Raw genomic sequence first — 27,712 nt, forward strand, 5'->3', positions numbered from 1 at the left:
ACAATAAACGATTTATAATGAGAAATGCCACTTTAAGTAATATTTTCTATTTACCTTATCTCGCTTCTGATAAACCACAGCTACAACACATGACATATTAATTACACCATCTCATTAGACTGATCGTCAACGAGGGCAAGCACCTCTAGTAAAGCAGATGTTTTGGCTGTTTTCTCATCCAGATAACACAATGCCAAAGAAGAACAGTGATCTGAAAGAAACAATTGCTGCTGCCCATCAGCTTAGAAAGGATTTATAAAGGTATTTCCAAACAATTTGAAGGCAATCATTCCTGACTGAGAAGCTCATTAATTGGGCTAATTGGGCTTTAGGATGGTTACAGAGATCAAAAAAATATTAGACACAGATGTCAAAACAGAGGCACAGAAATATGCTTTTACCTTAACCTAATATTGGGGGTAAAGCGTTTACTACATGTTCACAACTTTGTTTTATGTGGCCAAACTTCGTCACTCTTCATACCATGATGGAAGATTGCTGGGGACGCAATGACAGGACACAGGTGAATGATTCAACAGGTTTAAATGATCAGTTTCAAGAGAATAATCAAAGGTGGTTTTCCAAAGACCAGGACTTCACTCAGGTAAGTATTCTGCATCTTTTCTGGAGTGTTGTGGTTCCAGAGTGAACAGGTGAGTCTCCAATTGAGACTGAGAGAGAGTGGGTCACGCAGATATTCAGGAAAGTTTCTAAACAGGCAGGAAGGAGGAAGAAAACAAGCAAGTAAGTCCCAAGATCAAGGTCAGCAAGTTGACAGGTAAGTGTTTTAAAGTAGAACGTGGCCCTGAGGTATACTGCCACATGGAGCAGAACAACAGTCTTCCAATAAGTGCAGAGGGCAGTAAGTGGAGATGGGACCACACCCTAGTCCTGGAAAAGTCACAACACACACACACACACACACACACACACAGAGAGAGAAAGAGAGAGAGAGAGAGAGGTAGAGACGAGTAGAATATAAAGAGTTGTAAAAAAGAAAGACAGTGGTTCTGCACCTAGAGGGAGGAGGGCACCATGACTCCAAATTGTAATTACCTAGATCTTAAACTGCTCTTTCATTTTCTACACCTATTTGCCTTTCCAAACCTACAGTTATGTTATTGTTTCCTTTCTGCCTCAAGCTAAGCCCAACCATAAAGGACAGGTTAGAGTCATGTGTTGATAGATGCACTGAAGGAGGCATGCCTGTTTCAGTTTTTTATCTTAGTGAATCTTCAGGGTAAGTGATGGGGCACATTACTCAAAGAAGTTCTGCTACCAGCATCTTTACAGGTGGCATATTCTTCCATAAAATCCATTGTGCAATTAATTGTTAAATAGAGGTTAATCTGTTTATTGACAGGAATAGAATCACATGAAGTCAGTATATTAGTAAATGGCTCCATAATGTAGTGGTTCACACAGTTGGCTAACAAGCAAAAGATCTCCAGTTAGTGCACAAATACCTTTGGGGATGCAAAATGAATGGCATCCAGTGTGTAGTTCTGCTAAATCAAAAATGGAGCTCCCTGCTGACCCTTTGAAAATGTTAATGACTAAATAACAAAGCCTGTTTCAAGTTTGTGTTACGCGTTTTAATTTTGTTTTATAACCAGGATAATAAAAAATGATGCCCTCTTCCATGTGCCAATTATGTGCCTTTGTCTAAAGCAACAATAGGACAGGCAAAGTGTGTGCATCATTTAGTAATAGCTTGTATGTGTCATGCATCATAAACATTAGGAAATGAATTCCATCTGAGGTGCATACAAGAACTGCTCACAGCAATACGCAGAAATTCATCCACACAAACACCAGCATGTAGAAAAATTTCCCCCCAAGCCACGAACAAGCTGAAACTTCAGCCTGTCATCTCAAATACCACCTCCAAAATTACTACCCAGGCCTAAAGTATCACACCAGTAAAGGGTATACTTTTCCTAATGAACACTTTTCATTTCTTTTTTTTCGTCTACTTAACGTCACAATTTAATCGGCAAGTAAAAAGTATTTATTACAAAACAGTTAAAACAGCTTTTACATATTTTTTAAGATCTAAGTTATTCCTCAGTAAAATAGGGGAACTACAGTGCTCCCTTCTCATTTTATCAACCAGCACGGAAGGATTAATATATAATTAAAATATTTTGGGGGATATCTTAGAAATATAAGAGTATTTATTAAATAAGTAATTTTTAAAAACGCATAAGAAAAAACTGAAACCTGCAATGGTTGAAGTTTTCATGGTTTAATTAAAAAGAAATACAAATGGACTTTTAAAAAAAATTTAAGAGGAGCATGTGTGGTCCATAAAAGCATCCACCTTTACAATCCTGTGGCTTTCTTTGTTTGATATATGTATGTCTCCACATTCAGACAGTATGTGTGTGTCCTGATTTGTGTCTATAAACAGGAATATTTATAAAATGTAGGTCGAGAATCTCGTTAAACTGTTTCATTTGGGTCAGCAGTGAACAAAAGGAAAACCAGGATCTCCTTTAGACTTTGAAAGGTCAGATGGGCGGCCTCTTGTTAAACCTCACAGAACTATAAAATCCAGAAAACGTTTCACATTACTCCAACCTTGAACACACTTGGGCTGTTCTTTAGTTTCTCAATAAATAGCAGAGCAAAGAGCTGACATCAGAGTGCTGGGGGTCGGGGACGTGTTTCCAAACGAGCCCACGCAACCTTTTGTCTCGCGGCCGTCCCCTTCTTGGTTCGCTTGTGCACTTTAGCTGAAAACAAAAGAATGGCTGAGTGATGAAGTCAGGCTTACTGCTGACCTAAAGTTAAAGAAAATCAAGAATTAGAACAGCAACATGCTGATGTAGACCACACTGTGCTCATACTGCAGTGTCAGACAACAAATATTTAACTCCATCTGAACTTTGTGACCAAGAGTCACATGTGGTGACATCACTGTGAAAACAGAAGCAGGTCAGCTGTGTAGGTGACATCAATCAAATTCCAGTTTGGACTGTCACGTGCAGCCCAGATTTCTACTGCACCAGACTTTATAATGTACACAATGTAATCTTAACATTGTAATCTCAATGTAACCAGTCTAGAATGTTATATATTCTTAGTATTTCCATATTCTTTATAGGTAACAATTCAAGGATTTAATGTAACATAAAATAGAATTTCAAGTGATGAACTATCCCTTTACACTGTGTGGTAATTGGTTAATTAAAAGGTAGGGTGGTGCTATAGACTGCTGGGTGTGTCCAACAGATTGCAGATGATAAGGTATGACGTATGCTGGTGTGGAGAAGATGGAAAGGATTTAAAACTTGTTAATGGTCTAATGCTTTCTACCACAGAAGCTTTATTGAAGGATCCTGCACTGCACACTATCATTAATCATCTCACTTAAATGCAGGTGCTGAAATTAGTAGATCTTATGTCCGACTGCTACGCTAATACAGAAAAATCAAGATGTTACAATGTGAGTGAAAAATCAGTTACAGCTGTGTAAAATCTCTAGTTTGTCCTCATTATTTTTAGTAGGTGACACACACACACACACACACCTGTGTGCATCTTATAGTGTCGGCCTCGGTCCGGCTCACTTTGTCGTGTTGTTTTACATCTAACAACTCATTTAGTATATGAAAAAAACAAACAAACATCCACATTAGAGCTCTGTTTATAATGTAAGTAAATAAAAAGCATTCATTTTAAGTAAAGCAGTTCTTTACCCTTTCAGGTACATTCAGTATAATCCAGTCCATTTAGTCAAAAAAAGGTGGCGCTTTTCTCCATGTTACTGTATAATTACAACCACTGTGTGGCACCAAACTCTTGAATCATTTTATAATGATACTTTGTGTCCTCCCTGTGTTCAGTTTTTACATAACCTTTAAAAAAACAACAAAAAAAAAACATGCCACTTTAAGGCGTTGACTACAATCTGTGCTAGTTTAGTCGACATTTCTATTACAGATTGCAACGTTTCCACTAATAGAAGGACGAGGATTATGACTGCTGTTGTGCTTTTGCCTCAACTTCCACGTCTTTGTGCCATTGTTTCCGAGTGAACAAAGGCCTATGATGTGCCTTTTCAATACTGTGACAGGAGGATTGTTACCAGTCGCAGGACTTTGTACGTCTGTGACCAAACTGCAAACAATGGTATCTGTGCAGACTCTGCACACCTGCTGGTGTCCAACTGTACCCATGCAACTGGCTGGACTATGGCACTGAAACAGGTATGTCAGGCTTTTCTTCTGTGCTTCTCTGTAAAGTGTGTGGTTTTATGGTGAGTGCTGTAGAGGTAATTAGTTTTAGTTTTAGCTGTGGGTGGCGCTGTATGTTGCCACCACTTCCAGCCACCTGAATCTGCTGGGTTGGTTGCTTGAGAAGGGGACACATCCTGGGAAACCAGTGGGACTTCGTCCCTACTGACTGTGGTGCCAATCAACAGCACACCAAGACACCGGAAAGTGTCTCATCCAAGCAGCTGCAGAGAGCAGCCAAACCCTCAGCCTTGAACTCTTTATCACCAAAAGCATTTTGAGCTTGGCTTCTCGGGACCCTGGAGGCTGTAAACCTTTGAAAATTGCAGTTCAGCATGGTCACAAGGACTGTGCGCTCTTTGCAGCTGACAAGCTGGGCTCACTTGTATTTCTTAGAAATATGTGCCTTCCCATCGCATCCAAACACTTGCTGCAGTTGGGGCAAAACAAAGCAGCCTGCAATCGATCCCAGCACACTGCTGCTGCCTGCAGAGCCATGCTAGGGAGTAAATTATTGGTAGATGGCTTCAACCACCCAGGGAGCCTAAGACCAAACTAAGAACTGAAACAGAGACTTTACCCCCAGGCTTAGTGAGGCTGCCACCCTGTGTCTCTGCCTTTTATTAAGAAGAAGGACAGAAAGATTGAAGTCACGGATATAAAGTTATCCTGTAGAGCTGAAAATGTGTTTGTGAATGCAACATATTATGAGACAAAAGTCCAAGTCAGGACTGGCCTTGAATCAGGGATGACACAACTCAACATGTCACCATTGCACAGTTTTGTAACACACTTACAGTAACGGTTAAAGACAGTAGTTGCCATTTTTTTTTAAAAGGAAGCAGCTGTAAAATAGTTTTAGGCAACAAGGCTATGTAACTGAAGGTGCTGTATATAACTGCAGTTGGACAACCCATCAGTACTTTACTTTAAGGCTGGAGACTGCATTGATATGGCTGTCACAGGGTTTCTATTAAGAGCAAATTTAGCATATCGCTGTTCACATAAATCAACTAAGAAAAACAACTACTGGGTGTCTTCTGAGTCACAATGAAATTTAAGAATGTAGTCTGTTTGATTTCATTTCTTTTAATGAAAGTGAAACACACTCAAAGACAAAAAAAAACCACACTTTTTGATCAAGGATACAGAATTGAAATCATATTTTCAAAGGTTATAGCTAAAGTGTAGTTCTGGTCATTAAAAAAAAGAGGATTTTAAATGGGAATATAAAAACACCTTGATTTTGGGGGAAAAAAGTAAATGTTTTGTAAAACTGAGCAGCTGAAGATGGGTGCTTCACAAACCACCACAGGCTCAGCTGCAGGAGCTCCGTGTTGTCATTGATGAGCTGAGTACCAGTTGATACACTTACCCACAAAAGAGGGGCACACAGGTAGAGTGCAAATACGTAGATCATTCTGCTAAAGTGGTGTGACATTTATACCTCTGGCTGCATGTCTCTTGTGAAACACGCACTGTTAGAATTAAAAAGTATCCACTAAGAGGTCATTCAATGGAAATGTCTGTTTTTCTGTCCCTTAAAGAAATATTACACTTAAAAAAATGGTAAATGGTAAATGGCCTGTATTTATATAGCGCTTTACTAGTCCCTAAGGACCCCAAAGCGCTTTACATATCCAGTCATCCACCCATTCACACACACATTCACAAATGCTTCAAAGTTACAAATTATTTATTTCCTAAAATTAAACAATGTTATTTGAACAAGTACACCTTCCATCACTTTGACAGTATTGGTTATTAAATCAGTTATACATCAATTCAAGCACAATATGAGTGCTTGTGGCCACAGCTTTGCTTTTATGTTAAAAATATTTTTTTTACCATTTAAAATGCAATATTTTTTTAAATAAATATGACTGACACCATGTGGTTTGATGCCCTGTAGCAGCCATTTTGTAAAAGGCATTTTTCATGAAAATTGTCACTGGCATGTTCCCTTACATAACACTAGAGCCCTTACTTAATAACTGGATCTTGGTAACACCAGTGACTTTATTTGACTGTGCAAATAAACTTGATCAAAAGCTGTTCATGCAGTTCTTTCAAGCATCAATGGTTCATAAAGTACTGTATACCGCAGCTGTGTGCCATATGTGTCCCCAGATGTGTGTCACTGGTGTTACTGTGTGTTTTCCCCCGGCACATTAAACACAATAAATTGATAATTTTACATCTATCAATTTTTTTTAGACTTCAGGGTTAAGATCAAAAGGAGTCCATCATTACTCATTTTTAACTCTTATTCTAATAATTTCATTGTTGTAGCAAATAAATGTCACACTTTTAACAAAGCTGATTGAAAATGGTAATCTCATCCGGATTTGTTGCGTTCCTCTTCTTCTGTGACTAAATGTGCTGAGAGATTGAAGAAGTAATATTTCCTGAGGTTTTAAATGCCTTTCATCGTACTCCTGTTGAAGCATGTAAATTATGTAGAAAGTGTTGTTGGTGAAAGTGAAGTGTCATTTTTTCTTATTTAACTGTTTTCAAGACACTTTTGTTGCTTTTTGCTTTCTTTATTTCTTTCTCTTTTTTAAATAAAGCAAGCAATTGATCAGAGTTGCCGAAGGAGTAAGGTAAATGTACAAAAATTATTTAAAAAATCATTAAATCATTAAAATCATTAAGCTGTCATTTTTGAGAATATGTGAAGTCAAAAAGTTACATTGTAATATTGTTGTAGTGTTTAAAAATGTGAAAAATAAATAAATTTTAGCACGTTTATGTAGAATTGACCCTATCAATTAAAGGTGACAGCCTACGTTATTTTTAGATAATTATAATCTTGTTATTGTTATGGGGTTTTGTCTTTTGTAAGTTTTTTTTAAATGGCTTGTCTTTGTAAAAATCTGTCCTTTCCGAGCGCAAAAACGCAGCACCAGATGAAAAAAATGAAATCTCGTTTAGAAATCCCGCGATATGTCGCGTCGACCAGACCCGCTAGTAGCGCTGTTACCCCGCCGCCCAACCAGTCAGTGTACAACCGGGGAGAGAGTAGACATGCAGGATCCTGACTAGATTTCTCCGGAGTTTGAGGACGAGCACTGAGTTATGACGGAGTGCACCATTAAACCAGGGTCTGTGTTTTGTAACTGAATCGTATAAATCACAGAATAAGAAAACCAGCGCAGGAGAAATAGTTGAAAGCCAGCACCGGTCTGACAGTCAGCGTGTGGGAATGGCAGCTCCCCGGCCGATAAAAGGCATCCTGAAAAACAAGAACAGCGCTACAAACAAGTCGCTGCCCGACGATGAGCCAAAAGAGATTACAGAACAAGTCCCGGGGCTCTCGGAGGATGACCAACAGTAAGTTTTGCCTGAGCTGTGCTGAGGCTGGTAGCCGAGTAACGTTAGCTAACGATGGCTAAACACTTGTTAGCCTTTCTAACGTTACCCCGCTGTCACCCCATTGGCTGTTAATGTTTGTCGGCAATGTGTGGTGCCGAATTGAGAACTTTCTGGGTGTTTCTGTAACTATCAGACAGTGATGTCTTGTCTCTGATTTAAACCTTGATGGGAGGTATGACCGAGCGCTAACGTTTACACGGTGTAAATTAGTGTAAATTACACCCCCTTCGAAGCAGGTTAGCCTGTAATAAACAATCACCACATGCAGTGTGACTGTAACGCCTGCTAACAAACGGTTATTCTGTTAGAGGTTTCAGTGCCCATCACTGTGTAGTAGCATGAATCAGCACTAGTAAAAGAAGGTGTGGAGCTGTTACCGCGATAGTGACAGCTCTCAATGACCATTACCATAATAGGCATAATAACGTGAAGTTGGGCAAAAAGTGGCGCGTTTACGCATGGATGTGTAGACTAATGTATTGCGAGAGGATCGAGGATTTTCATGACCTAATCTAAGGCCATTAATTTCATCAACCTTCTCTGCCAGTGATTTTAAGCAGCAAGTGGTTTGTTTTATGGTTATGGATCAAGATTTGGATAAGGAAAAAAACCTCTGCATGTTAAAGAAATACACTGCATGCGATGCATGTCTAATGCAAGCACCGTGTAACACTTTGCCTGTTAAAGGATGTATTAGAGTGATCGATATCTACGACATTTACAGCACAGCTACAATCAACACCCTGTTACTAGACCACACTGTCCCTACGGCTTAAACTTTATACTAAATACTACGTGTTGCCAAAGATTTGATTAGTCTGCCAGACTTCAGATTTGTGTCCTCTTTCATTTTCCTCTGATATTTATGTCTGACACTGACATTATCACTGAAACAACTGTCTGTGGTAAACATGGTCGTCCTCATGCATGTTTCGAAAAGCAAAAGAAATATGTTGTATCACTTAAGAAAAACAAACCTTAAAAAACAAACTAGAAACGATCATATTTTCTGAAGCAGTTCATCGGCATATAGAATTGCTCAGCAAAGCATGAAAGGACAGGACATTAGCAGTCACAAACATCATGTTACTTTGAGTAAGATCCTGAATGCATCACTTTATGCTACCTCAAGCTTTTGCATTTTTGATACACTGCCAGAGCACCACAAATCTGCTGTGGGGGGAAAATCAAGGATTCTGATTCACTTTAGTCAAGGTGATTATTATTCTGCTCTTTCAAGGGTTCAATTCAGTACCATACTGTAAACCATACCTTCAACAGACCTGAAACAGCTGCTGCAAGCCAGCACCATAAGGAGACAGGACATCCAAATCATCAGCATATATCAAATGGTTAATAAGGCTCTCCCTGATTTAGTGTTTTAGAAAGACTATCCTTATATAAGTTGAAGAGAACAGGTGACAGTATCCCACCTAGTCAAATAAAAAGGGTGTAGATGCGCTCCTGCCTCACTGAACTCAGATTGATATGAACAGCAATAATGTGGGATTCTTATCAGATATGAGGGGGGACACACTCACATCTCATAACACTGCTGTTGAATATTCATGAGGCTCGGTATAACCTCTGCTTTCTGAACACATCTAATTTGACCTTTATTTCCAGCTGCCTATCAGATTTTATGGGCACCTCACGTTATTTGGCTTAACATCCAACTTCATGTTGGCCAGCGCGACTGCTCACATAACCACTAGTAGTAAAGGATATCAAGGATGGGGGTGGGGTTGCTTCAGATTCGGGACCATTGCAGGGCAAATAAATCAGAGTGGGCCAATAGTCTCACAGGGACGTGACTAGGGTACCTAATGAAATGCTGATATGCAGAAACCGGTGCAGAGAACTGCTTAATCAGCCATCCTGTTGCCTGTTAGGTACTTGTGCTGAGGATTGAGTTGACAAGAGCTGCAGGTTATCTTCTCTCTGTCTGGAGCCTCACCTTCTCATATGCATTTGACTGTGGCAGGGAACATGAACCAAATGACCGAATCCAGTTAGGTCATTTCCACAGCCAACTTTCTGTTTTCTCTCTGGCCTCAGGCAACTGTGCGTAAGCAAACTTTTGAAGCTGTTGAATTAGGTTGTATTAGTGCCAACAAGGTCAAATTTTAACAAAGGGACCATATATAAGTAAGCAAGGTGGTTCCATTTGGCTCTGCTGTTTTTTGATTATCCCGGTAATGTGTGACATTAGGAGACGTGGCATAGTGTGATCGAGGAGTGGACACAAATCCTAATAAGATCAAAAATGGTGACTTAGTCGGGTATTTGTGACAGGAGGAATACCTGAAGCAAAAAAGAATAACGTTTGCACAGGAAGTTATCAAGGTTAATGCAGAGAGGTTCAGATCCCTCATTAGTGAACCCTTGAGCAAGTTTGAGTCACTGCAAAGCACATTTGCTGTATGGGCTAAACTTTTAAAAAATGAACCCTGCTTACAGGATACAGCTTTACATATGTTGATGTGATGAAGTCAATAAAATGAATGTACACAACATATGAGGGCTTTTGAGGCACTACATGAAATGAGTTCTGTGTGCTTTATAGTCATGGACATTTATTAACACCACCCACCTGCCAAATGCTGCTACATTTTTGGGAGCTCACTGGACTCTATCAATAACAGCATTTATCATGTTCATGAATAAACCCTCCACATGTCTTACTGGTTACTTTCAAAGGGTAACCATCCAGTTCTTTTTACTTGGCAGAGGCTAACTGTGATTTACCATCCACTGTGCCTGCTGTTTATCCTGTGCCATCACGTCTAGACAGGAGGAGCTCTCTCTGAGCTGCAGCATGAGAAATTAGGCCATACCAGGATGGCAGTTAATAGTGAATTCCTAATTCAACAGTGAATCAAGCTTTTTCTGTACTGTTCTAAAAATAGCCTCTCTTTGACTGACGAGGAAGTGGAGGAAAAAGAGTTTTCTGGATGGATCCCGTGTGCAGCCAAGCACCAAATCCATGGAGAACTCGAGCTGGACCGTGTCAACACTGTCTGCATGCAGAGCATCCATGCTCTCATATTGTACCAATATAGATGTTAATGTTTTGTCTTCAAACATTTTTCATAATTTTCAAAACCTTGGGTAAATGCTCGTCATCCCCTCCCCCCAAAACAAATAAACAACAAAATAAATCAAAACAAAAAAGCCACAAGATATAATAATCAAGTTGTTTATTTAGTCTGATAGATATTGTTGAGAATCAAATGGTTAAGCAACACAGGAAGATGTAATGCACAATAAAGCTGATTTCAGAATCATCTAGAGTTTTAAAGCCTTATCAGTCCAGGGTTTCTATCTCTAAATGGGACTTTTTTTGGGGGGGGGGGCGGTTACACATGTACATCACTGGTTTGCGTATAGTTAAAGCAATGACTCTGTATTACCTTACTCAACAGAGATGGTCTTGTTATTTTTGGCCATTTGTTAAATATCAGTGTTTTTAAGATAAGATAAGATAAGATAACCTTTATTAGTCCCACACGTGGGAAATTTGTTTTGTCACAGCAGGAAGTGGACAGTGCAAAAGTTATGAGGCAAAAATTAGAATACAATAAGAATAAATACAGTACACAACTGTACAGAATAGAATAAAATAAAATACTATATACAGTAGAATAAAATAAAATAAATATACAATAAGATAAAAATAGAATACAAATACAAATACTATATACAACTGAGTAAAAATACAACGATGACAGAAAGGATTATTGCACTTAGTATTATTGCATATGTATGGATGTGTGTGCTTGATCAGTTAAAGTCTTTGTTGTGGAGTCTGACAGCAGTGGGGAGGAAAGACCTGCGAAATCTCTCCGTCCCACACCGTGGGTGCCGCAGTCTCCCACTGAAGGAGCTGCTCAGTGCTGTCACAGTCTGCTGCATGGGGTGGGAGATGTTGTCCAACAGGGATGACAGCTTAGCCGCCGTTCTCCTGTCACTCACCACCTCCACTGGGTCCAGAGGGCATCCTAGAACAGAGCTGGCCCTTCGGATCACCCTGTTCAGTCTCTTCCTGTCCCCAGCAGAGATGCTGCCGCCCCAGCAGACCACACCATAAAAGATAGCAGAAGCCACAACAGAGTCATAGAATTTCTTCAGGAGTGGGCCCTCCACTCCAAACGACCTGAGTCTCCGCAGCAGGTACAGCCTGCTCTGCCCTTTCCTGTAGAGGGCGTCTGAGTTATGAGTCCAGTCCAGTCTATTGTTCAGATGAACACCAAGGTACCTGTAGCTGTCCACAGCCTCAATGTCCATACCTTGGATGTTCAGTGGTTGCAGTGGAGAATGCTTGTGCCTGCGGAAGTCTACCACCAGTTCCTTGGTTTTACTGGCGTTGATCTGGAGGTAGTTCAGCTGGCACCAGTCCACAAAGTCTTGGGTCAGACCTCTGTACTCCCTGTCGTCCCCATCAGTGATGAGGCCGACTATTGCAGAGTCATCAGAGAACTTCTGCAGGAAGCACTGGGTGGAATTGTGGGAGAAGTCTGCAGTGTAGATGGTGAAGAGGAACGGAGCCAGAACCGTTCCCTGTGGGGCCCCCGTACTGCAGACGACCCTGTCCGACACACAGCCCTGAGTCCTCACATACTGTGGTCGGTCGGTGAGGTAGTCCAGGATCCAGGATTTGTTTTGTTTTTTAAATGCTTGTATTTTTATCTCTGTCCTAATGAGTGTCCTGTATTTGGAGGTCAAAATCTCCTTCATAGGTACCAGCACAGCGTTACAAAGCAGGTTTTTGTTTTTTTTTTTAAAACATCCCAATAGTCAGTGTGTGCATGAATGTATTTAAAGGCTTATTATCTGAAGGTTTTATTGTAGAATACAGGCAGTTTATATACCGAATGATTTGCCCTGTTGAATGTCATTCACAAAAGAGTTGGTAAGGCTAATTTCTGCCATGATTTTAAGTTGGCAGCACTAACAAAGAGCAACAGCACAAACATGTTCTCCTTCTTATCATCTTCAATTGTATAAAACATCCCATTCCCTCCACCAGCTCGCTCTGCCAGCAGGATATCCTGAAGTAGCTTTACAAAAACCCACCATTCATTTATGTGACCACCTGTCTGTGTTTACGCGCTTCATGCACTCTCAGTCTGACTCTGTGGTTTACAGTCAGTGCGATGCACCTTTTAGAATTTTTTTTCTTTATCATCTCTTAGATGAAACAAACAGGATCCGCTATTCCAGCAATTTGTGTTCATGGACATGAATTGGGGCCTTTTTATCATGACCTTTGGCACAAATACAAAGTTTTGTGTTTCAGTAGAAAGATTGGCATGTCTGAATGAGCTGTTGTTCACAAGAATTTTGGACACGTTACCATGGTGACCATGAAAACAGTTCTAAAATAACTAGCAGCCATTGCATTTTTAGCCCAAGCTGTGATTTTCTTTTTCCAAACCTAACCAAGTTATGTATTTTGAATTAATCACATATTATGTGTTAATAAATAATGCAAAAGTGTGAATGGTATGTGACTCCTATATGGCTCTGATGTGAGCGGAAAAAGGAGTCGCTCCGTCAACAACCCCCAGCCACTAGGGCTGCTTGATTATGGCAAAAATGATAATCACGATTATTTTCACTGAAATTGAGATCACGATTATTTGACGATATTTATTTAACCCTTTAAGACCTACTATAGAACCAAGTCCACCAGAGCTTATATTATTTTTATTTATTTTTTTTACATGCTGTAGTGCCATTTGTGGGAGCATTTCAAGTTGCTATACATCAATACAACTGTTATAGCCCATATTTTAATAATATGTATGCATTAAGTCCATAGTAATTACATAAATTGCAAAAAAGTGCAATAAACTACAAAAAAAATTGAAAATCGCTTTTGTTTTGTTTACATATATTTCTACTTGGAGAAATTTAAGAGGTTTATCCCTCAAAACTTTAAATACAATAAAGTTGCAAAAAATAGTTTCCCACCACAGGAAATTTATTTTGAGTGTCTTCATAGTTTTATTTTGGAGATACAGCAATTTTTATATACTGCAGGAAAAACAAAAAACAATCCTATGATGCAAATTTGCAAAGAAAACAGCATGTGCATCATTTCACTGTGGGAAGTGTTACGAACAGCTGATAGGATCGGCAAAGCGTGTTTCTGGAATATTATGCTTTTGTTCCTGCAAGCGCTTTTTATGCAGTTTTTGCAAAGCTATATGTGGAAGGAAACCGTGACCGAGGACAAGCTGATGGCATCAGATGTAAGTACAACTCCTCCGGTTTCATATGCAAAACAAATTATTGCGCTAGCTTACACGGTTCAGGTTCTACAGGGATTTAAAAATAGTTACGCAAAACGGAGCGTGCTGCTCTGACCGGCTTTAAAGGGTTAACAATGACTTTAAAAAAATAATATAAAATAGTGTGCAACACCACTGAAGTTTTTTTTTTTTAACTCTTTTCAACCAACGGCAGTCACTCTCCTCTCCAAATAACTTCTGCTTAGCTTTCCGAGCTTCCCTCGGGTCCTCTTAATCAGCGGTCTCCACCCTTTTTTGCGCCACGGACGGTTTATGCCCGACAATATTTTCACGGACCGGCCTTTAAGGTGTCGCGGATAAATGAGGGAGGGGCTAATAATCGGCTCAGTCATTTTTAATGATCGTTGAAAGCCCAGATCGTAATCGTGATTAAAATTCGATTAATTGAGCAGCCCTACCAGCCACCCCTAAATGTGGGTGAAGTTGTCTTTTTTTGTTTTGCTTTTTTTTAAAGCAGAAAATGTTGATCTTGTGTTGTACGTGGACCAAGATCATTACAAACACGACAGAGCAGATTCAATTCAAGAAAACAAAACACATGTCCACAGACATGAGTTTGCAGAGCAGCAGGTGTGACAGCTTTACAAACTGCCACGAGATTGCTTTGGATTTGAAAAAGCAAAGATAAATCTTAGAAGAAAATAAAGTAATAGGGTTCATTAGAAGCGGGGATTATATTCCTTCTGCATTCAAGGCTAAAAAACAAGCACTGTTCCTTGTCCCTTTAATCACCCACTGCTATTTAGTTAACAGTAATGTCTGAGTCTCACACCCAGTCATATATAATTCATTGATGCCTCCATGAAATCCAACCTTTCCCTAACTGTCTCGCAGGCCTCATCATGGCTGTATGATGTAGTGTCAGACTGGTAGGCAGTGAATCTCTGATTTTCCATAACATGGATAGTAGACAAAACTTTGTTAACCTCTGGCTGTCATTTTACACTCCTCTGTACAGGTCAGATGGGGTCAACTGTGTTTCCAGTTGAAACTGGAAACACAGTTGACCAGCCAGCTTTTTTATCGAGGAAAGATCAACAGGTGTCTAACAGCCTCTTGTCTACCAGGTTAAAGTGTGACCACAGCTTGTTTAAGAAGCAGTAAAATGTGCAGATATCTTTACTCTTTTGTGGCACATGGCCCAGGAGTGGGTCGTAATTTAGTGTTATACCACCTGCGGGTGTAGTTTTGTTCAGATAAAATGAAACATTTGACCTTTGAAGTTTAGGATTCGTGACGTCATCGTGATTGCCAGTGCATTTAATTTGTGTTCCACCCTGCTCCGCTTCTCCCCTGAACATTTTCCTCTACAGTCTGAGCAGATCAGAGGAGCTTAAGGAATAGTTTTCGTCCTAATTCTAGCTGGCCGTCTCTCAAACTTTGTGTAATCTTTTTCTGTGCTGTACCCAAGGGTGCGCACACTTGTTAAGTATATATCTTAATAATTCTCACTGTATTATCACTGACCTGCCAAATGAGTAATCAAAAAGTTGCTGTGTTGTCTAATAATTGTGAGACTATTTGGCTGTGACCATCTGTAAATGCAAGCAGATATAGGCCACTTTTACCAGTGTGGTTTACAGTAGATCAGTTGGAGGGGACAAAGGGAAAATGATAACGACTACATAAATGTTCAAATGGTTGTCTACGTTATCTTTTCTATTGCTTGCTCAACAGTTTGCAGTCAGCAGATGGATTTAATAGGAGGTTATCTTAACCATGAGTTATCCTTATTTGCTCACACAAACCTGGTATTGGCTTGCTTTGTTTTTTCTCCTCTCACACCACCACAGTCTGCACAGCAGTAACTGAGGAGGTGGCTCATGGCCTTCTTTTCAGGCCGTCTGCCTGTTGTGTGGTCTTGATCAGAGCTGATATTTGGTGAAATTCAAAGTTAAACTGGGACACCTGTAAAAACTGATTAGCTCTTCCCTGTGGCTGGTATTCATTTCCTTCCCTGGCTGCTACTGCTTTAATGCTAATTTTCCACGCTCCCTGTCGTAAATATTTAATTTGGCACTTTCATTTGGTTTAATTAAGCGTTCCCTTTGGCACGCTTCCTTTTTATGTTGTTTCCCCGTGAGCCAGGTCATGGCACTCGCTTAGAGTACTCAGGAAGCAGTATATTTTGTGAATTTATACTGACCTCTGTTTATAAACTGTGCCCGCTGCTGTTACTGCTGGCGGGCTGATGCTGCGGTAGAGGGCACAGGGGCTGGACCTTTCCTCACCGCCCTCTGCCTATGCCACCTGATAGCACGGCTCAGCTCGCAGTGATGACTCACTCTATTTAATGAGTTTTCCTGAAGCGTTATGTCGCCAGCTGTTGACCACCTTCGAGAGGAAGTCATCATCACATAAGAGATGGAGCTCTATATTTAGTGTGTACTAGTAGTTGGTTGTGTCCTGTTTTTTCTTCGCGTGCAGAGGCAGGTGCTTCATCTTTGCACTACAATTTTCACGATGCTCTTAATGACTTAGTGAAGATGTTTGGTGGGAATGAAACAGAGGGGTCTGCTTCTGTTTTCTTTTCTTTTTTTTATAAATATAAATGAAACACTAGAGTAGGGCTGCCACGATTAGTCGACTAGTCACGATTATGTCGACTATTAAAATCGTCGACGACTAATTTAATAGTCGACGCATCGTTTGAAGCTTTGTAAGATCACAAAGGACGCAGGAATGAGTAGTAGGATTTAAGAGTGTAATAACGGACTGAAACAGAAGATGGCAGCACTGCATGTACAAGGATGCCAGCTGCCGTTAAACCCCGAAGAAGAAGAAGCTGTGTCCCAGAATTCATAGCGCAGCCCAGCGCAGTTGTCGACAATGGCGGCAGCTAGTTAGTTTTAACTTTACTCTTATTATTCTTTCTGGGTCACAAAATAAACGTTTAACATATTTTCAGGCGAGAATGTAGCTGTGTAAACCTCAAATATCTGCTCAGTTTATCAAGACACCACATATTTTCAAAAGCGCTCCGTTACCCACTAGCTCGTTAGCTAGGCGGGGGCAAGGCTAACTAGAGCCGTGAGAACACCGGACTCCCGGCAAATCGTTTTCAAACCCACTGCCGTCTTTCGCTAGTCAGGTTAAACATATATATAAGTCACTTAGATAACTTAAAAATGTTAGTTTGGCTTTCTTTAGTATTTTATTTGTTCCTGAGTAAATCGGTTTGGCTGAGATTAAAGTTATAGTTTTTGCATAGCTAAAACTGTCAAGCAGACAGCTGATTATCAGAAGTGTGAGACGCTGGAGAATATACTCCGGTGTCCTGTTATATTTTAGAAAGCAAGGAGTTTATTAAACTTCACCGAAACAATCTGCAAATTTCATTAAAAATTAATAAACTACCATCTTGTCTTTATTTTTAGTTAGCACAAACACTTCAAGCTGTAAGCTAATGATAGTTATATAAGACCAGATGCTGCTGGTGCAATAAGCTGTACGCTGTACGTCCAATGGATGATGATCTGATTAGTCGACTAATCGCAAAAATAATCGGTGACTAGTCGACTATCAAAATAATCGTTTGTGGCAGCCCTACACTAGAGTGAAGTAAACAAAACACTAATGTGCAAAATCCTGTTTATTTCCAAGACCCTAGTCTGCTGTTATGTTGCTGAAGCTCTGCTTGTCTTTAGTCTTGTCTGATTTGACTCTTGCAGCTGAAATTTTCCCCAACTTGTCAAGTAGGAAGAAAGGAGCCACAGCAATCTCAGGTCATGAATACTTTGATGCAGATGAAAGCTTTGTGGTTGATATATTTGTAAAAAGTGCACATTGATTCTGTGCATTCATTCCAAAAGCAGCTTATTTAGAGTATTTTCTTCCACTGCTAGGCCACTTTGTGAGCCACAGTTCAGGCTAGCAGCATTGTCCCATTTGGTGCTCAAGTTTTAGCCAAACTTGGCGATTGGAAGGTTTATATCAGTATTGAGATCTACTAATCCTCTGTTCCAATCCTCTGTTTTGATGTGTCATTGTGACAAGCCAGGAGATCTACCTGTTCTTCCAGTGGAGTTCCTTTTTGAATTTGTCTTGTAAGTCTGAGATTAGCCGTAATCCATGTATGGGAAAGCTACATCAGCCTGGCCCAGCCCGGACATCGCAGGGCCTTTGCTTTGGTTTGGGAACAGCAGTGGGTGAAGTCCTCCAACAGATTCTTTTGTCATAATGCACAAAAATTAAAGTTGCCTTGGAATGCATCGCAACATCCTGACAGTAAAAATAAGCTGTTACGTTGGAGGGTTGGGCGGTGGCACTTCTGTGAGGTTGGTGAGCACCAAGCATTTTGGCAGCTGATGAGAATCTTTTCTCCACCGCCCAGCTGTGTACCACTGTTAGCATGGTGACATAATAGGGACAATGTTGCACATGTATCTGATCTGTTTACATTAAAAAAACACTGACTATGCCCTCTTTCCTAATGTCGTCAGGAAAGGCAGCGCGCCGGATTGACCAGGGAGATACGTGCTCTCTGTCATGCCTCTCACGCATGAAAAGGAGAGAGTTTGTCATCCTATAATCACTTAATCTGAGGCAGTCCCCATCATGACAGGCAAACATCTCGTGTAGTCTGAGTTCAGCATGAGTCCAACTGTTTAGAAATTGACATAAACGCAGCTCTTGTGTTTGAAGCTTTCATGTAAACAGTTTAATGAACCAGTTCATTCACATCAAGCAGTTGTAGCACTCAAGTCTGTGGAGCTTTTTTGGCTTGTCGCAGGAGGCGGTGGATTAAGCATCTCCTGCCTCCCACTCCTTCCTGTCTCCCGTGATACTTGACCTTTTGTTCCATGAACAAAGTCAAGATGTGGTACCTTAGCAGAAGAAAGCAGAGCTGGGTTAACCAGACCCTGATAACCTTGAATTGAGGCTGTTTGGCTGAACATGTCTGGAATTAGAAGTTTTAAATGTGTGAAAAGTAGAAAGTTTCCTTGGCTTGGAATAAACTGAAAGGAGAAAGAAATGTGAATATAAAATGGAAATTATTACAAGTAAGTCTACAGAAATCTGCCAAACTCTTGGCAGTGCAAAAACATCTTCTTCTGTGAGTTAAAAGAAACAGTTCCAGCATCACTCCTCTTGGCAGGTGGCAGGTGTTCTCTTTATCCTCCTGAGCAAAAATTCAAATTCAGCACTGATTTGCTGTCTTTGTCTCAGTTCATTTCCTCTAAGGATTTGAAAGGGTAGCACGGATTAGTGTAATTTTTGAACAAAACAAAGCCGAGGTGAAAACCTTATTCCCCAGATGAGAATAAAACCATTTGAGGGATTAGAAGCAGACGTGCTAAAGAGAGATGGAACCAGAATCAACTCTTGATGCGATTGTTTCAAATGAGTCAGTTGTTGGACTTTTGGCCTCATTCACTCACAGCTGATAAGCCTCACCACCCACTTAAACCCACACCCTCATCTGCAATGTGTTACCTTGACACAAAAGCAAAGGCCGTGGCACTTCCTGGTAGTTGCTGGGACAAACTGGTGCGGAGGACATTTCTGGGCCGTGTGTGTGTGTTTGTGTGTGTGTGTTCCCAAAATAATGCGGTCTGAGTGAAAACTGGGGCACATTCAGTCCTAGATCAAATCTGTTCACTCGTCTCCCTGGAGGAAACTGGGATGGGATGGTAGCTGGGTGCGCAGTGGTCCACATTGAGTGACTGTCTGTTTAACCCTTCTTCTTCCATCCATTTTACAGGAAGAAGTCCCAGAAATGGGATGAGATGAACATCCTGGCCACATACCATCCACCTGACAAAGATTACGGCCTGATGAAGATCGATGAACCCAGCACACCTTACAACAGGTTCAAAATATCATTTTAAATATTACTAAAACAGCACTCTACAGGGCAGTTTATCATTCGTTTCTTTTTCTATAGAGGTGCCTGACTGTTCAGGACTTTTTCTTGCCCTGCTTTCATTATCCACTTTATAAACTTCTCTTTCAGGATGATTGGGGATGACGAAGATGAAGGGGCACTGAGTGACTCAGACGGCCAAAGTGGACTTGCAGTCGATGACCTGGCATCAAAGTAAGAATTGAACTTGAGCGCTGGGAGACAAATGCAAATGAAAAGCGAGGGTGCAGCTGATTGTAGACGCTATCATTGTTGTCCTTCAACGGGAATGTGCATAAAAATGACTCCGATGGCTTTCAGACACTGAGCGCCATGTTACTGCACAATTAGTCCCAGTGACAGAACTTATAGTAATATTCTGATCCACAAACATATGAAGCAGTCTGTGTGTTTTTCTTAACAGCTGTTCCATTCAGTTAAAGTATGACTTCAAATATACTCCGATGAATAAGTGTTTTTGCTGGAAGTTGGAAGGACTATAATGCCAGCATATAGTCACATCCTGCTGATTCGTTTTTAAATATGTGACCTATTGCAAGTAGTTTCGGTGACCACTTTGAATTGCAAGGGAATCAATCGCACATCAGGTGGGAAGCAACCTGTCTCCAACCAAGGTTGGCAAATAATTGCCATCTGATCGTCAATCAGAGCCACCGAGTGCAACTTGTCTACGATGCTTTGCAATGAGAGTTGACTCAACTTGTTGCCACCTGGGTATATTCATGTATAAAAGCAAGGCTATTGAGTGCCTGTGTCACCTTGCAGTTATCTGCCATGCTGCAGCAACAGTGTCCCTATTTGTAAAGGAATTAGCTTCAGATTTGTGAGGTTATCACGGATGATGAAGTCAAATAAGAGTAGGAACGGAAATAAGCTTCTTTTTTTCAGTGTTGTATTGGGCTTATAAGTATTTGGTGATGACAACAGATGTAAACACGATTTGCTTATCAATGAGTTTGAGGTGCTTTCTTTCATGGACATCTTATTACTGCTTATGCTAACAAACCCCCAGCTAACATTGCAGGTTCTTCTGCTGTCCTCAGGCTGGGGCTAAACCCTGTTTTTAGTCTGCCAACAAATTTCTTCTATACTGTAACACGCTTGCTAAAGCCACTATGGCACTGTCTGTATTTGAAATCTGAGAATTTTACAGTATGTGTGTTATCAAATCCAGTTTGAATGCACTCCACATGTAATCTCTTGGAGTGAAAATACTGAATTAGGAGCTGAAGCTTGAGGGCATACTGAAGATAGGTGCTTTTACAAAACAAGTGATTTGTGTCATAATTCATGGACACAAATGGAAAGCAGGAGGGCGGATAACATCTTATTGTCTCCTGCTATTGCGATCCAAAAGGTCTGTGTTCAGAAGCCACTCCGAGCCGTGATGCGGACGCTAACGGGAAGCTCGAGAAGCGTGTCCGCTGCGAGTTACTGTGCTTACATAAGCGTATCGGCGCAGTTGGGGATGAGCTCGTTCGAGTGTGTGTGCTCCAGAGTGTAGCGATTAGCTTCAGGCTTGGAAGTCAATTAGCCTCCTTTGTTTGCTTGTGCAATGAGTGCCAGCCATTGTTTTACACTAAACCCTCCAGATAGTGCAGCAGCTGCTCTCTTCCTCTGCGCTCTTCCTCGTTTAGATCCTCAGCATCCACTCTCTCTCTCGCTCCCGTCATCCATCAGTTATCCAACTGTGCTTTTCCTGTGCTACCTTTGCTTCTTAACTGTATCTCACGTGCCATCTCTCTTCCTCTTGTCTTCACAATGCTTCGCCAGCATTGTTTCAGCACATAGAAACAGCTCTCGAGCTGGTTGGTTGGAGAGCAGTTGCACAGTAAATGGGAGCTTCCCCGTGGGCACTTTCACATTTTCACTACCATCCACTCAGCCATGACTCGTTATTCATTTTGTCCACCTCTGTTAAAGCTCTTTGTTATTTTTATCTCATGCTTGAGTACTCGCACACTCTCATCCCTGCACTTTTCACTCTGCCTACTCGTTTTTCCACCTCCCCTAATGCCTCTCCTGCTTTGTTTCTCTCCAGTTTATTTGTTTGTTTTAACCACTCACAGTGACTTTGAGGCTCTATCAGTCATTGCCTGTTTGCGTTTGGTTTCACACTTGTGTAATGGAGTGAAACCGAAATTAAGACAAGTAAAATTGGATTGTGAATCTCCTAATGTATGCCCTTTCTGTTTCTCTCTTAAGGCTGGTGGCAGCAGAGGGCTCAGAGCCTCGCTTCATGAAAGAAGAGGAGGAGAGCAGCGAGGAGGAGGAAGAGGAGCTCACTCCCGAAGAACAAGGTAGACATCCACTCAGATTTCAGTGGAATACTGCAATTTTTTTCTCTGAAGCGGTCATGGGCTTGCAGCCTATTTTGGCGTGTGCGTCCTGCAGTTCACCTGTTTATGTATTCCTTCCACCTCAACACAAAGTGTCCTACACAGCTGTGAGGGTGACTAAATGCAGAGTGACACTCCACAGCCAAGTGCTGGCAGAGAGGGGACAGACTGAGAAAGAGCTCAAGTGTTCGGTGTGCTCTTGACCTTCTGCTGACTTCCTACACACACACACACACACACACACACACACACACACACACACACAGTGACTCTCTCTGTCAGCATGCGTTTAACTGTTCTCCCACCTTGCCCTTCTGTGCACACTCTCGGCACACTCCGCTCTCAGATGCAGAGCTGTATTAGGAGACACACACACACACACACACACACACACACACACACACACACACACACACACACACACACACAGAATGTATTACTGTTGCTGGCTTTTATATTTATATCTGGCCCGTGCAGGCAACAGCGAGAGAACAGTCTGGAAAGTCACAAATCCGGTCAATATCCTCCCAACTGCAAGAGCATCATCAGCAGTTTTTGGACGTGCAGTTTAATCATGTGACACAACAGGATGATAAGATTTGTTAAAAGCAATAACAACAGATGTGTGTTAGTGCATGTTAATAGGATTGTCATTAAAGTACTCTAACACTGAATTTTCTACCACAGATTATCTGTTGTTAATTAAGTTAATTTATTTATGTAATGGACAAGCCCAAAGATGGGATTGGATGGGTTTTTTTGCAGTATAATAATCTGAAAATCTAATTAAATTAGAAGTAAACTATCCCGGGGTTTCATCTCAGTGGGACATGCCAGCGTGCAAAAGTAGCAGCGTTCATCCTCGACAATATTCATACAGTTTTATTATGCAGCCACAAAGTTATTTATTTTTTTAAATTATTAAATAGTCTTACATCAACAAGTACTGACACTAAATGTTTTTATTTGCTCTGTATTTCTGCGTACATGCAGTGTCTGAAATGGTTTAATTAGCCCACTGTTTCACACATTAGAAACTCTGCTTCTGCTTGGCCAAACCTCGTTGTAACCTTTACTGTCTCAGATGTGTGCATTAAATGCTGAGTTGGCCAGTGCCGCATCACTGACACTGTGAGGCGTAAACACAGGCCAGCAGCGCCTCTGTTAGGTCTCAAACAGGCTCCACACAAAACTGCTTACATTACACAAAGGCCAGCTGGATCAAACAGCAGAAATGCAGGAGTCGCGTAAACATTCACAACATCCACTCTGACTCACCGGTGAAGGTTATCAGTGTCCTCGAGGATGCGGTGTGGGCTAATCAAAGTCAATCGGAGCGTTTCCATGACCACAGGAGTACATGGCATTAGGGAAGGAATGAAAATTTCTGTGTTTAGTTGTTGATGGAGGAAGGATAGTGTTTGAGTCTGGAAGTGTAACTGGAACATTTCTCTTGGATGTCAGTGAAACCGATCCATATGATTGCTGAGGTTTTTGTGTGAAGATGTTGGCTTTCTTCTTTTAGTTGCTATAGCGACCTTCGCTGCAATGTCCAGACTGCAGGTCATGCCATGCTTGAGATTTTTTTTTTTTTTTAAACAGGCACGTGTGTTTCCCTCTTATTCATTATTTTAGACCAAATAAAAAACTGCAGACACTTAAATTGTTGTCTATAGTTACTATATTGTCTATTGCAGATTGTTTACTGATGCCAGATGCAGATGTATTGTTGCATGCTTTTACAGTGCATCAACCTTTCCATGAGTCACAAGTAAAGCTCTGTTTTATCATTATAGTTATAACATGCCAGCATTGAACTCGCTGCTTTTGGCAAATTAAAGTGATTTCAAATGTCTCTGTCCCCTGTAGCCAAAAAGAAACAGTTTCAGATGATGAGGAAGATGCACTACAATGAGGGCCTAAACATCAAGCTAGCCCGCCAGCTCATCGCCAGCGAGCTAGAAGCTGACGAAGACGAGGAGATGAGAGATGACACGGAGGAGACGGAGGAGATCAGTGTTGACCCGCCACAGGAAGGTGAGGGGAGGGAGACTGCGGCCTGTTGGGTATTTGTTAGAGCAGTGATTCCCAAAGTGTGAGCTGGGGCCCCCTGGTGGGCACTTTGAATTCACTTTTTATTTGTATAAAAAGTGAATTCAAATTGGTAGTAGGAAGTGGTTAGTTTGTGATATTATTCATTATTCTTATTGTTTATGCCTCAACTCTTTGCATATGCCCAGGTAGCAATTTATAGCCAACAGCCTGTGTTTATGTTTTTTGAATAAAGTTTTCAAGGGAATACATTACTTGATTAGAGGATGAAAAAGCTGAATAAAATCAAAATATATCCACTCCTGTCTTTTCTCATGTCTTTGTTTCTTTCTTTCTCCAGCTGATTCTCTGGACTCATAGATGCCGTCTCCGACCTTCAGCCCTGCGTGTGTTTGTGTGTGCGTGTATTTGTCGACTCAAGAATCAGAAAGACAACGCTGCTGATGTTTTTAACACTGAGCAACACAGCAAAACACCGCTTCAACACCCATATAACAACTCTCAGCAGCCATTAAACTCCCGGTCACACGTCTGGCTCTACTTTTCCTTCCAACTGTGCAATATGACACACTGGTTTTTTCAGCCTCCACAGTCTGTACAACACACAAAAGAAGACTGTTGCTCCCTCCTCTTCCCTCTCCTGTTGCCAAGAATTTCTTCCTCCCGCCTCTTCTGAACTGGCGTCGCAGTGAAGGGTGTGATTCTGACCCTGAATGGAGGATCAAGGCCTTTAAAAAAAAAAAAAAAAAAAAAAAGTACCAGGACTCCCGTCTGGGCGCTCCACACGGCTCCTCTGTCGGCCACAGAGCCAGCACATCAGCCCTGGAGGAAGCCAGGGGAAACCCCACGACCTCTTCAAAGGCGTATCCGAGACATGACGACGGCTCCTTCACCGATGGCTGTGAATATTTTATTTTTTTTGGGTATGTTTTTGTTTTGCTTTATAACCCGCTGCTCTGTTGTGTTGTCCTTCCCCCTTCAGTACTGTCTGTGATAAAAGTTGGTCCAAATGATGACCAGTTTGTTTGTTTGCTTTCATCCACACTCACGTTTCTTAACAGTTATGCTGAAGACTTCTCATTAGTGTAATGGTATTAAAGTAAGTTGGGGATTCTGTATGTAGCCCACAAAGTTTAAATTTTGCCACCAAAATAATAATAATAATCAAAATTTGATGCCTTACATTGATTAAACTCCTGACATTTGTAATATGTAGAGCAGTGCATCTCAGATTGAGGGCTGTGCTGAGACGGCGTCTTGACCGTGGGGCTGTTGGGCTTTTTGGTTTATAAGCCACTACTTGCAGTGCCTCACCTCGATACTCTCCCATATGGCTACACATTAACTGTATTTACATCAGCACATTGATTTGTTTTTCCCCTGGTATTTCTCAGTTTCATCATTTCGGTTTTACAAACGTGCGTGCCTCATCAGCACCTGATCGAATCCACTGAGAAATTCGGCCTGTGTGACGTCTACTGAGGCACTTTTTTTCTTTTTCTTTTTTTTAAATCAGACTAAACTAAAATCGGTTTGTTTTGCTGGTGCATGTTGGGATATGAGGGAAGATCAACGGTATGAGTGTTCTCTTATTTTCCTCGGCAGAGCAGTAACGGTAATTTAAACAGTGTTTTGGGGGCTGTATTGAAGTCTTGCTGCTGAGGTAAAACATCCACTGGAGCGCTGGCTCTGCTCTTGCGTAATTTGCCTACTGCATTAGAGCTTTGACAGAATCTGTGATTATGTTATTTAGTTTGTGTTTTAATCTTCATCACACACCAGTTGTCGGACTTGTCGAGTATCTTGGTGTGATGCAGTTTGGGATCTCTGTAGAAGGAGATGCTGATGCTACTGACCTTAATGGAGACGTCGGAAGTGGTTTTCGATGGTTTTTTTTAATGTTTGGTGTTCCTGCAAGCGCCGAGGAAGTTGCAACATAGTCTGACTCGAGTAACAGAGGAAAGAAAGCAAAGGTCCCGATCCCGACTACACACTGTACGACTTGAGTCTAGTAAACAAAGAGGAGGTGTTTGAAATGAAAAGCGTGCAGGAGCCTTGACCGTCTCGTGTTTGGAGCTTTCATTTCCCTCTGACCCTTTAATTCCTCACTGTGATTGAAAGTATTGAGCTTTATATTGTGGGAATGCGGAAAATCATTGAAACATTTGGACTTCTGGATTTATTTTAGTCTTATATAAAAACACCTTCTAAGAGAAACTCTGTAAAGTGAGCAGCTAATTATCAAAGGGTTCTCATCAGGAAACAGGAAGTCGATGTTCTCTAGAAGCTCTTCTTCTTCGATGACTGAATCCATAGACTGATAGAAGAGTTCAGAGGACTTCATCTTCTCACTTAGATAAAAAGGACACGATTAAAATCTGACACGATGACCCCGTAGGTGGTTATTACCCATCAAAAGAAAACGTGCCTCTCATGTATCTTTGTACATGTGTGTAAAATGAACATGATAAGCCCCGTTGCTTGTTTCCCGTGTCTCGCACAACTTGTTTCCCCCCCGGTTTGCTTTCTAAGGATGATAGACTGTTAAGCAGCCCCACGACTTTGCACTGTCTCAGAGTGACATGGATGTTGAATCTGTGTTTGTACTTTGTTTTGTTTTTTTTAAACTACCAGACTGCATGTTCTTTGCATCATCAGATTGTCTATATATTTTTTTTCCTTTCTTTTTTTTGTCTCTGACCATTAAACACACGTTGTTAGGAATTCCTGTCGTGTGGTTTGTTTTGGAGCAAGAAAATCTGAACTAAACGTGTGTCTGTCTGATTAAAGCCACAAATTACACAGCTTTTCTTAACTGCAGCTCACACAACTGTTTGGTCCTCTAGTTTTTGGGTGTTTAAACTTTTTCTCTTGACATGAGTGTGAAGAGAGAGAGAGAAGCCATTTTAGGTCATCATTCAATTTTTTTTAAAGATTTTTTTTCTAGTTTTTCTAGTTTTTTTTTTTTTTTTTTTTTTTTTTTTTTTTAAAGAAAAAGCTGTAGAAAAATCCATATTTTAAGAAATAAATGTGTCCATTCCATTAACATACTTTCCCCCAAGTAGTCCTCATATAAGTTGGCAGAAATAAAAGTACCCATTTTAAAAAAAAAAAAGTCTCTTGAACTCAGTTATAATACTTAACAATGACTTCGCAGATATTTGAAGCTTCTAACCTAACTGGACTTTTTATTAGCAATACACAGTTGCTTTTTCCCCCTCGTACATTCAATCAGGTGCTGGAAACATTGGAGATTTTGGTCCACATGGACACGATCACGTCACACAGATACTGAAGATTTGTTGGCTGCACATCCGTGGTGTGAATCCTTTTCACCACATCACCAAGATGCTAGATTGGATTGAAATCTGGTGACTGTGGAAGCTGTTTGAGTTGAGGGAACTTATTGTTATTAGTTTAACGCACCTGTTTGGGATGATTTGAGCTATTTTGACCTGCTGCATTATCCTGCTGGAAGAAGCCATTTATGATGCCACTACTACCTGTAGTGATACGCGGCAG

General features: G+C 40.9%; 1 protein-coding gene across 1 annotated transcript; it reads left to right on the plus strand.

Annotated features, from left to right (window-relative positions):
* Window positions 1-7,215: 7,215 nt before the first annotated feature.
* Window positions 7,216-27,176, plus strand: ppp1r2 (protein phosphatase 1, regulatory (inhibitor) subunit 2). Its single transcript, XM_080882171.1, has 6 exons — window positions 7,216-7,574; window positions 19,638-19,745; window positions 19,890-19,973; window positions 22,005-22,099; window positions 24,008-24,175; window positions 24,531-27,176. Exons 1-6 carry the CDS (start codon window positions 7,447-7,449, stop codon window positions 24,548-24,550), a joined length of 603 nt encoding a protein of 200 aa, XP_080738297.1. The 5' UTR covers window positions 7,216-7,446; the 3' UTR covers window positions 24,551-27,176.
* The last annotated feature ends 536 nt before the right edge of the window (window positions 27,177-27,712 follow it).

Source organism: Rhamphochromis sp. 'chilingali' (genome assembly GCF_963969265.1).
Source record: "Rhamphochromis sp. 'chilingali' genome assembly, chromosome: 5".
NCBI classification, from domain to species: Eukaryota; Metazoa; Chordata; class Actinopteri; order Cichliformes; family Cichlidae; genus Rhamphochromis; species Rhamphochromis sp. 'chilingali'.